The sequence below is a fragment of the Anolis sagrei genome, chromosome 2, assembly GCF_037176765.1.
Source record: "Anolis sagrei isolate rAnoSag1 chromosome 2, rAnoSag1.mat, whole genome shotgun sequence".
Classification (NCBI taxonomy): Eukaryota; Metazoa; Chordata; class Lepidosauria; order Squamata; family Dactyloidae; genus Anolis; species Anolis sagrei.
In genome coordinates, this window is record NC_090022.1 from 50,353,005 (window position 1) to 50,365,047 (window position 12,043).

Genomic DNA, 12,043 nt, shown 5'->3' on the forward strand with positions numbered 1-12,043 from the left:
CTAGCCTCCACTTTGTAATACATTGTAATAGCAAACTTTCACCTCAAAAGCAGTAAAATGAGGCAGCCGGTGTGTCTTCACCCTGAACTTTACACAGTCAGGAATGCAATGGCCAAGGGATGTGGGAAGAAGGGAGCAACTATAACCAAACACACATTTTCAGAGCTGCCTCCCCTCGGTCTCTGCGCAATGAGAAATAACCAAAAGTGGGAGGGGGAAAGGGGAAAAAACACTGTGAGTCACCACTCATCCACTTGGACAGAGAACATGGGAAGGAAGACACTTCTTGAGAAACAACGGGGCGGGGGTTCAATTTTTTTTTATGTATGTGTGTGCTTAAAACCACTAAGCATTTGGCTTCATAGTAAACTGTAATGAAACCCAACGGACTTTCACAATGTATCTAGGATTGGTAAATGATACTGTGTGAATATAAACTTTGGGGGAAAGATCACCATTGAACTCATTCTGTTTTCTCTATTTTTCTAACAAAAATTCTATGTGCTGATAGAAGCATATATAGTTGTTCCTCCATGGATTCTGCATCTATGAATTCAATCACCCATGGCTTGGATGGGGGTTTTTAATTCCAAAAAGCAAACCTTGATTTTGCCATTTTATATACGGGATACCATTTTGCTATGTCATTGCCCTGCTCTTGCTCCCGCCAGCGTTGTAAATACATCTGGTGGGGACGAGTTACAGGGCTTTCTCAGCTGTGGCCCCCCTCCTGTGAAACTCGCTTCCCACTAAGGTAAGATCAGCTCCATCCCTCCTGTTATTTAGGGGGGAAAGTGGTCGTGATTCTGGGGCCAGGCTTTTGGACAACAGGCATAGATAGCACTTTGGGATATGGAATTGGATATGGAATTGACTGGTGATATGGTTGTTAATACTGTTTTTAATGTTTTAATGAATGTTTTACTTATTGTTTTGTTATTATATTGCTCTGTTATATGTAGTGACATTGAATTGCTGCCAGTGTAAGCCGTCCTGAGTCCCCCTTCGGGGGTTGAGAAGGAATGGGATAGAAATACACTGTCGGGAAGTAGCAGCCTGTAATGAAAGGATCAAGGCATTGATATCTCCGGTCCATCCACTGTTCAGATATCAGGCAGCATGCCAATGCCTTAAATCAAGAAATAGTTTTCTAAGATCTACAGAGATACTCGCACAAACAACTCAGTAAGCAAGAGTCAAAAAGTGGCAGGCAAAAACCCGGAACCTCAATCAGTGGCTTATAGCAGATGAGAGATTCCCTCCTAATCATACAGAGGATTGAGTAACTTGGAAGGTGCTGAACAGGTTGCACTCTGGCACCATGAGATGCAGAGCCAATCTTAAGAAATGGGGCTACAAAGTGGAGTCCAAAGTGGAGAAGAGCAAACCACAAGCCACCTACTACAATGTAACAATGGAGGACCTTATCACAGCCACACCAGAGGCATTCCAAGTGGCCAGCTTCTGGTCAAAGGAAATTTAGTATAATGCCAAGTTTTTAACTTTGTGTTTTTAAATACATTATAACTGTACCCTCAATTTGCTTCTGACTTGATAAATAAATAAAATCCCACCGCCCTCACTTCACTTACCACAGAATGTAACTGACCAAACTAGAAGAATCAGAATATGTTTACTAATTACTAACTGGGTTAGTAAATACATACATGTGAGATCTCCTAACATGTTACTCATTTCTGTGCCTTGGAACACTGAAGGAAGAGTGAAATTCTAAGACACACACCTAGTCTATTCTAAGGTGAAATACTTAGGAGGAAATATCTTAGAGACTTTGAACATGGCTTCGGTGTGCTAAATTGCAAGCTAAAAATGCAGGCCATTGGTTTCATATCCCCATAAGGCATGCTCCAGCAGACACACAGTGATTAATCATTAGAAAAACCAAGTGTGGTTAGACTGACAGGGTAGGACACAGGAGACCTAGGCCCAACCTCAGTCTAACAACGTTGTGAAGATAAAACTGGGGGAAATGAAAATTATGGATGTTATCTTGAGGAAAAAATAGAACATAAATGCTTTGCTATTATTAAAAAAATTGAAAAACACATTCATCTACAGTTGCACACTGATTCGGCAAACAATTCAAATATAAAAATTAGAAATGGTTTAACCTTCAGAGTTCAATTATAGTTGGACCAATTGTATTATTCATGTTTATTCACATCAAGGAGACATGTAAAAGCCTGCCATTTACAGTACAAAACAATGAAGAACCCCCTTGAACGTTCTTTCACAGCTACAGAAAAATGAGAAAGAAGCATCTCCTTTGTGAACCCATTCCACTTCTGTGCTAGCCATCGAGGAAGTCAAGTCTATTCTTCTGCATTCAGCAACAGACAGCAAAGAAGGGATATACCACACTATCCATCTTTAGCCAATTGACTTGGATTGCATATACACTGTATAATGAATGAAATTCGATTCAACTTTAACTGCCACATCTCAACACTATGGGGTCCTGGGATCTGTACTTTGGTGAGGCATCATCAATCTTTGGCAGATTACAAAACGACAACTCCTCTGATTCCATAGAATTTGGCTGTGGCAGTTAAAGTCTTCTAGATCTATTCAAGTTTGAATTCAGTCCTCCTTACAGTCCATATAGTGCTTTTGTCACATAAGTAGATTATCTCCACTGTGAAATGGATAGGGAAATGGATAGGGAAAGTATATTCCTGTTGATTCCACTCAATGTCTTAAGCTACTTTCAGTACCATCAACTCTGATATCCTTCTGGGTCAAATGTTTGGAATGGCATTTGGAACTATTCTTGACCTGAATCCTTCCCAAAGTAGCAACTTCAGAAGGTGCACTGAGGAAACCTACTCAATATTACAAGCAGGTGCATCTCTTTAACTTATGTGCAAAACTGAATAGAGAGATCACCTGGAATTTGGAAGTTTAATGTCACCAGTAAACCCAGTTCTGTATCTCCAAGGTATTCTGGTTCTAAATCAATGTCCGACTACATAATAGACTAAATGAGGGAGGCTTAATCCAGACATAATAAATACGCTTCTTTCAAAAGGTAATTAGTAGATCAGAGAATATGAGCCAGGATGCCTTAAAGCAGTGGTTCTCAACCTGGGGTCCCCAGATGTTTTTGGCTTACAACTCCCAGAAATCCCAGCCAGTTGACCAGCTGTTAGGATTTCTGGGAGTTGAAGGCCAAAAACATTTGGGGACCCCAGGTTGAGAACCACTGCTTTAAAGCAGTGGTTCTCAACCTGTGGATCCTCAGGTGTTTTGGCCTACAACTTTCAGAAATCCCAGCCCATTTACCAACTGTTAGGATCTCTGGGAGTTGAAGGCGAAAACATTTGGGGACCACAGGTCTCTGGGAGTTGAAGGCCAAAACATTTGGGGACCACAGGTTGAGAACCACTGCTTCAGTACTGCTTGAGCATTGGATTGCAATTCTAGAGACTAGGGTTTGAATCCCTGTTCATCCATGGAAAACCAATGGGTAATCCTGAGCAAGTCACAGAGGAGGAAGGCAAAGGCAAAGTTGCTCTGAACAAACCTTGCTAAAAAAAATTCTGTAATTAGTTGACTTCAAGGCACACATTAACAACAAAAAGTGAGATTACGCTTCCCTTGAAAACTTGTGTTTTTCGTTTGAGCATATTCCTGGAACTTGGGTTTCTATAATGGCAAGGAGAGTAGTTTCACAATTAATGCTACTCACCTAATTGAGCCATTTTGGAATGTGCTGAATGCATTAATACTGCCATGTGCTCTACATGAGGTTGAGTGTTCAGACATTTCAGCTGGTCTAGAACACTGTGTCCAGACTGTTGACCAAGTTATTGGGAGCATGTGACTACTTTGTTATAACAGTTTCACAAGCTACTGGTCTGTTTCCGGGTCCAACTCAAAGTGCTGGCAGCTCTATGCAACTTGCAATATGGCTGTTTCAAAGCTCATATTCTTCCTTATCAGCCTACACAGGCTTTAAGGTTTCTGGGAGATGATATTCTGTGGAGTCCTACCACCCTCAGAGACACATATGGGAGAGAGATGCAGCAGAAGGCCTTCTGGGTGGCCACTCTCAGGCGTAGAAATGCTGAGAGAGTCTGAGTTGGCCTCTTTTCTGTTGTCCTTCTGCCAAAAGGCCAAGATCATTTTATTCCAACAGATGTTTAACATCTAATCTGGGATTTAGGTGAAAGATCTATTGTTTCTTTTTATTTATATGATTTTAACTGTGGTCTTTAAAGCTTTCTTGTATTTACTGTTTTCATTGTGTTTAAGTGTATCTGCTATCTTCATTGAATTTCCTGTTTTCCCTGTATTTATCTGTGTGGGATTTTTTGTTTTCATTGGTGTCTGCTTTTATGTACATTTTACTCTTGTTAAACAACTTAAGTGTTTGATCATAAAGCCAGTGAGAGAATGAAGGAGATGGTCACTTAGAATGATAGAAACGTAATAAATAAATAACAGCCCAATAAGCCTTTTAATACTAATATTTTGGTTAGCCAACCTCCACAATTTCTTCATTGCTAAAAAGTAACCAGGAAGAGCAGAAGTGCAACATTCAATGCCTGTTTAGCATCATAGGATAAGAGTTGGAAGAGACCACAAGGACCATATAATCCAGCCCTGATTGTCATCTTCAGAATCAGTACTGTGAAAAGTGCAACACATCACAGAGCTACATATAACCAAGAGTCATGAAAGAGGATATTCCACTAAAACTTAACCAAACCTTCCTCCCAAAACTAACAGCCTACTATGTCAGAGAGGATGCCAAATGCAACTTGTCAGACTTTAAGATGGATAAAACACTGTTGTTTCAACAAGAGAAAGACTGATTTTCACCCTCTGATACATATTCACTTTATAATGGATAGTTAACTCTGTGAAAACCCTGTCTCTTGCTTTCCTTCTGGTAACAACCATGCTCAAAGAACAGGCTTATTATCAAAAGGTATCTGATAGTGGCAGATTTCCGACATCCCCAATGTTTGTGGAATACAGAAGATGAAAAGGTTAAGGAATGGAGCATGCTGCTAAAATGGACCAATGCCCAAGAAATCTAGCATCCTGTTCCTGACAGAAGTCAGACATGAATTTTCTGAAAAATGAAAGGCAATCGTCATGCCCTGCTAAACCCCTGTGCTGACAAGACTGAAGACCGGCATGTTGCAGGTTTGAATCCAGGTAGAGCGCGGATGTGCTCCCTCTATCAGCTCCAGCTCCTCATGCAAGGACATGAGAGAAGCCTCCCACAAGGATGATAAAAAAATCAAAAACATCTGGGTGTCCCGTGGACAACGTCCTTGCAGACAGCCAATTCTCTCACACCAGAAGCGACTTGCAGTTTCTCAAGTCACTCCTGACACGACAAAAAAAAAAAGCCCTGCTATTTGGCTCCCAGCAACTGCACTATCAGGAGATAGTCTAGGCTTGGGCAAACTTGGGCCCTCCAGGTGTTTTGGACTTTAACTCCCATAATTCCTAACAGCCGTTAGGCTGTTAGGAACTGTGGGAGTTGAAGTCCAAAACACCTGGAGGGCCCATGTTTGCCCATGACAGCTATAGCCCTAAACAGGGAACTATAGTTATCAATAATGATGAATTTATCCAATAATTTTCTTTTCAAGTCACCTACACCAGTTGTTATCACCGCATCATGTGCCAACAGAATCTGTACAATAATGACACACTGCATGAATAAACACAAAAGACTGCTAAAAAAAACTTCTGTTACAATTAATTTCACTTGGAGAGCTCAGGTTGTAGTGTTATGACTGGAAGGAACTGATCTCTCCTTACTGTCTCTACATCATAAATCAACTGTGGCATTTACCGCTAGGCCCACCCAGGCTCTCTTGTCCATAGAGACCTATCTGCAGGTGCCTTGGGTCTTTCCTCAAGGGAAAGCTGCTTCCACCTCTTTTCTAGTCTTCTATTTTGAGTGGCACTCCCCAAGAATAATGTATCTGTGCTACCACCAACTAGAAAGGCACGACATGTTGAATATGCTTTATCCAGAAATCCCAAATCCCCCAAAATACAAAACTTTCCACATGGGTGACTGAGATACTTTCTGATGGTTCAAGACACACAAACTTTCTTTCATAAAATGTTGTATATAGAATGAACATGCAATACATGAAACATCAATGAATTTCATGTTTAGATTTGAGTCCCTTCCCCATATTTCCAGGTCAAGCTTCCCTCATGCTTGAGACCAGAAGTATTTGGGTGCTTTTTTTTTTTTTTAGTAATTTGAACTACCTGTGTTTACAAACACATACATGGTGAGGTATCTTGGAGATGATACACAACATTCATTTCTGTATCACATACACCTTATACCAGGCATGGGCAAACTTGGGCCCTCCTGGTGTTTTGGATTTCGACTCCCACCCTTCCTAACAGCCTCAGGTGCTTTCCTTTCCCCCCTCAGTCACTTAAGCCCACCTGGAGGGCCCAAGTTTGCCCATGCCTGCCTTATACACATTGCCTTTACACAATATTTTCAATACTTTTGCACATGAAACAAAGTTGCGTACACTGAGCCACAAGAAAACGAAAGTGTCATTATCTCAGCCACCCTTCTGAATGATTTTGGAATATTTCCACATTCCAGGTAAGGAATTTTCAACCTGCAAATATTCCAAAATCTGTGGGGAAATTCCAGACACTTCTGTCTCTAAGCACTTTGGAGAAGGGATTCTTAACCTGTATTAAGTAACATTTCGCAAACTTCTTCAAGCTGCACAAAACTCATTGCTTTGCTGCCAATGTTTGGGTTGCTAGATCTCAGATGTGTGGAGTGCAGCTGTGGTAGGTGAGCAGGGAAGAAATCTCTGGACATGCTCAGAGGCCCTCTTGTGGTAATACAGCCAAGGCTGCATCTGAACTGTAGAACGAATGCAGTTTGACACTACTTTAACTGTCATGACTTAATGCTATGCAATTGTGGAAGATGTAGTTTAGTGAGACACCAACATTCTTTGGCAGAGGAGGCTAATGACCTTATAAACCTACAGTTCCCAGGATTTGATAGCTTTGAGTCATGGCAGCTAAAGTGGTGTCAAACTGCATTACTTCTGCAGTGTAGATGCACCCTCAGATCTGTGGATATCCTATGGTGGGTGAGCAGGGGAGAACTCTTTGGACATGCTCAGGGGCCCAACTTCTCAAAAGTGCAGGAAATACCATGCTTTGCTACTAATGTGTGAGTTACTACGCCAGAAGCTTGCCTTGAACCCTTGGTCCAGATCTGAGATATGTGAAGCACAGGGTGGAACTCCCTGGACCTGCTCTGAGGCCCAACCCTTTACTATAAAGGCAGGGGTTGCTAGACCAGAAGCTTGCCTTGAATCTTTGGTCTGTCCTGTGCTGGGTGAATAGGGAAGGACTCTCTGGATGTGCTCAGAGGCACAACCTCTTCAAGATGCAGGAAACTCTTTGCTTTGCTACTAAGGTAGGTGCTGCTATATCAGAAACTTGCCTTGAAGTCTTGGCTCTCAAATATGTGAAGCCCAGGTATGGCCTAGGACAGAACTCCTTGGATCTGCTCTGAGACCCAACCCTTCTGGTCTAGCAGGAGTTCCTAAACCAAAAGCTTGCCTTGAAGCCTTGGTCTGGCCTTCAGGTGTGTGGAGTGTCCTGTGCTGGGTGAGTAGAGAAGGATCCTATGGACATGCTCAGAGGCACAACCTCTTCAAGCTGCAGGAAACTCTGTCCTTTGCTACTATGGTAGATGGTGCTAGACCAGAAGTTTGCCTCAAAGCCTTGGTGTGGCTCTAAGGTGTGTGAAGACCAGGTAAGGAGTAGGGCAGAACTCCCTGGACCTGCTCAGAGGCCCAACCCTTCACTATTAAGGCAGGTGCTGCTTGACTAGAAGCTTGCCTTGAGGCCTTGGTCTGGATCTGAAATGTGTGGAGTGTCCTTGTCCTGGGCGAACAGGGAGGAACCCTTTGCTTTGCTATTAAGGCAGGTGCTGCTTGACCAGAAACTTGCGTTGAAGCCTTGGCCTGACTCTCAGGTGTGTAAGGTACAGGTAAGAAGTGGGGCAGAACTCCCTGGACCTGCTCAGAGGCCAAACCCTTCACTATTAAGGCAGTTGCTGCTTGACCAGAAGCCTGCCTTGAAGCCTTGGTCTGGATCTGAAATGTGGGGAATGTCCCTGTCCTGGGCGAGAAGGGAAGAACCCTTTGCTTTGCTATTAAGGCAGGTGCTGCTTGACCAGAAGCTTGCGTTGAAGCCTTGCTGAGATGTGTGGAGTGTTCCTATCCTGGGTGAACAGGGAAGAACCCTTTGCTTTGCTATTAAGGCAAGTGCTGCTAGACCAGAAGCTTGCGTTCAAGCCTTGGTCTGCCTCTCAGATATGTGAGTTGTAGGTATGACATTGGGCAGAATTGCCTCGCCGTGCTCTGCAGCCCAACCCTTTATTATCAAGGCAGGACTTGCTAGACCTAGACCAGAAGCGTGCCTTGAAACCTTGGTCTGGATCTGAAACGTGTGGAGTGTCCCTGTCCTGGGTGAACAGGGAAGAACCCTTTGCTTAGCTATTAAGGCAGGTACTGCTAGACCAGAACCTTGCCTTGAAGTTTTGGCCTGGCTCTCAGGTGTGTGAAACTCAGGTATGGAGTAAGGCAGAACTCTCTGGCCCTGCTCTGCGGCCCTACCCTTCACTATTTAGGCAGGTTCTGCTAGATCAGAATATTGCCTTGATGCCTTGCTCTGGATCTGAGCTGTGTGAAGTGTCCCTGTCCCAGGCAAGAAGGGAAATTCTTTGTTTAGCTATTAAGGCAGGTGCTGCATGACCAGAAACTTGCCTTGAAGCCTTGCTCTGTATGAGATGTGTGGAGTGTCCCTGTTCTGGGAGAGCAGGGAAGAACTTTTTGCTTAGCTATTAAGGCATGTGCTGCTTGATCAGAAGCTTGCCTGGAAGCCCTGGCCTGGCTCTCAGGTGTGTGAGGTGCAGGTATGACATAGGGCAGAACTCCCTGGCCCTGCTCAGAGGCCTACCCCTTCACTATTAAGGTAGGTGCTGCTTGACCAGAAGCTTGCCTTGAAGCCTTGCTCTGGATCTGAGATGTGTGGAGTGCCCCTGCCTTTGCTTAGCTATTAAGGCAGGTGCTGCTAGACAGAACCTTGCTTTGATGTCTTGGCCTGGCTCTCAGGTGTGTGAAGTCCAGGTATGGAGTAGGGCAGAACTCCCTGGACGTGCTCAGAGGCCCAACCCTTCACTATTAAGGCAGGTTCTGCTAGATCAGAAGCTTGCCTGGAAGCCTTGGCCTGGCTCTCAGGTGTATGAGTGCAGGTATGGTATAGGACAGAACTCCCTGGCCCTGCTCAGAGGCTCAACCCTTCACTATTAAGGCAGGTGCTGCTTGACCAAAATCTTGCCTTGAAGCCTTGCTTTGGATCTGAGATGTGTGGAGCGTCCCTGTCCTGGGTGGGCTGGGAAGAACTCTGCCTGGCCATCAACCTTCTTGTAGACGGGAAGCTGGCCTGGAAGCCTTGGCCTGGCTCTCAGGTGTGTGAGGCGAAAGTATGGAGCGGGGCTGAACTGCCTGGCCCTGCTCCCGGGAGAGCCGGCCCCCTGTTTCCAGGGCGTCCCGTGCGCTTGCTCACCTGGATCTTCCTCCGCTCGCAGGCGGGGCCGGTGCCCTGGACGACGCTGTCGAGGACGGTGACGAGGCGGGCGTCGGGGGCCACGAAGCAGGAGTTCCTGGCCTGGCGGATGGCCTCCTCCACCTCGGCGAAGCGGAAGGCGCAGAGGGCCGCGGGCGGGGGCGGGCGGGGGGCGCCGGGGGCGGCAGCGGGAGGGGAGGCGGGGGCCTTCTCGAAGACGCCGAAGAGCAGCTCCTGGGGCGGGGAGGCGGCGCGGGCGGGGAAGACGGAGACCAGGCGGTTGTAGAGCTCTCCCTGGGGGGCGGCGCACTGGAGGCCCACCTGGATGTAGGACTCGGTCAACTTCTTGGTCTCCCCGCCGGCGGTGCTCCCGTTGGGCGCGCCGCCCTCTCCTGCCTCGCCCAGGCAGATGCGCGCCAAGAGGCTGTGCGAGTGGCTCTCCTTCTCGCGCGCGTTGGCCTCGCTGTTGAGGGCCAGGTAGGCGTAAGCGGCGGTGGCGGCGGGAGGGGCGGCCCCCGGGGCTTTGGAGCCGCGCGCGGTGGTCCCGGCGTGGAGGAAGGCGCGGACGAAGGTGAGCTTGTGCCGCTCCTTGGCGCCCTGCTTGATCTTGAAGATGTTGTCGTCGGAGGGGTTGATGTCGAAGGTGAAGAGGCGGGAGAGGTCCCCGCGGGCGTCGAGGGCGCGGATGGCGATCTCGGGCGTGTTCTCGAAGCGGTGGTCCTCCAGGGAGGCGTTGCGCGGGAAGAAGGGGCTGCCCAGGCCCGTGTAGGTGGCGCCCACCAGCAGACGCGTCGCCCGCCCGCGCAGCACCAGCCCCACCGTCGAGGCCTCCGCGTGGTTGGCCGCCACGTTCAGCATGCTGGGGAAGACCGCCACGGGGCCCCCGCCGCCCCCAGCGCCCTCCGCGCCCCCGCCGCCCCCGCCGGGAGGGAAGGCCACGGCCAGGGCGGAGACGTTGTCGAGGCGGCGCAGCGTGCAGAAGCCCTGGTAGACGGAGCCGCAGACCACGAGGAGGCCCTGCTCCGGGTCGGGCGCCAGGAGCTTGTTGTAGTTGTCGGTGGGGCGCTTGCGGTGCTCGCAGGAGGCCTGGGGCAGCTGGGGCGCGTGGCAGAGCGGGCTGTCCTCGCGCGGGCCCTCCTCCGCCTCCGCCTCCAGCGTCAGGTTGGGCGCCGAGAGCTGGAAGAGGCGGTTCACCGACGCCAAGTACAGCCGCCCGCCCGAGGCGTCCAGGGCGAAGTTGTTGGTCAAGGTGGGCGAGGGGAAGCGGCTCCGCACCGACAGGCCCCGCCCCGCCCCCGGCAGGCACACCACCAGCACCAGGCACACCAAGGAGAAGGAGAAGCAGGAGAAGCAGGAGGAAGGCGAGAACCCGAAGGGAGCAGGCACCTGCTGCTCCTGCTCAGCGCCCATCCCGGCGCCGCTGCCTCTGCCTCTGCCTCTCCTGCGCGCCCAGCATCCAGGAGAAGGCGCAGAAAGAGGAGAAGCGGGAGCGCTCCCGAGGAAGACCCGGCACGCCTCGGCGGCTCCCGAGTGACGCCGCCAGGAAGGGAAGTCCCCAGCCCTGGTGGCCAACCATCGGCAGGAGAGCGGGCGGGCGGGCAAGCAGGCAGCCCTTCCTTCCTTCCTTCCTTCCTCCCGTCTCTCCTTGGCTGGCCTCTTTGGAAAGACCCGCTTGCCTCGGAGGGAGCCCGTGTGGAGGCGGCACACCTCGGAGGGAGGGGAGAGGAGGGAGGGAGGGAAGGGGGAGGGAGAGCCCGCCCCGAAGTCTGACAGCGCCGCTCCCCCCTCGCGCGCTCTCTCTTCCCCTCGCCCTCTTCTTCTTTGCCCCAACCCTCCCTCTCTCTCTCTCTTTCGTCCTCTCCCCCTCTTTCGCATGAATTCTTTCCCCACCCCTTTCCCTCGCCCTCCCTCCCCCGTCTCTTCTTTGCCCCCAAAACCTCCCTCTCTCTCTTCACTCCCTATCCTTCTCTCTCTCCTTTCCCCCAAGTCTCGCTCTTTCACCCTCTCTCCCTCTTTCTCTTGAATTCTTTCCGCAAGCTTCTCCGTTTCTACCTCTCCTTTTTTCTCTCTTCTCTCCTTTCCCCAACCTTCGCTCTCTCCTCTCCCCTCCCTCTCCACAACCCTCTCTCCCTCAACCTCTCTTTCTCTCTGTCCTTTCTCCCCAACCTTCCCTCTCTCCCCCTTCCCTCCTCTCCTTCTCCACAATCTCTCTCCCTCAATCTCTCTTTCTTCCTGTCCTTTCTCCCCCTCTTTTTCCCAACCTTCCCTCTCTCTCCCTTCTCCCCTCCTTCTCTTAGTCTTTCCCCCAACCTCTCTCTCTCTCTCAACCTCCGCTCTCCTTTCCCTTCTTCTTCATTCCCCCTCTCTCTTCACTCCTTATCCCTCTCTTTCTCTTGTGCCCTCTCCCCCTTTCTCTTTAATT

General features: G+C 48.8%; 1 protein-coding gene across 1 annotated transcript in view; it reads right to left on the reverse strand.

Moving 5' to 3' along the window:
• PLXND1 (plexin D1) overlaps nucleotides 1–11,358 on the reverse strand; it is a 223,417-nt gene extending 212,059 nt beyond the window's left edge. The window contains exon 1 of the mRNA XM_060766263.2: nucleotides 9,622–11,358. Within this exon, the coding sequence (XP_060622246.2) occupies nucleotides 9,622–11,031 (1,410 nt within the window). The 5' untranslated portion in view covers nucleotides 11,032–11,358. The remainder of the gene's footprint in view (nucleotides 1–9,621) is intronic.
• Between the last annotated feature and the right edge of the window lie 685 nt (nucleotides 11,359–12,043).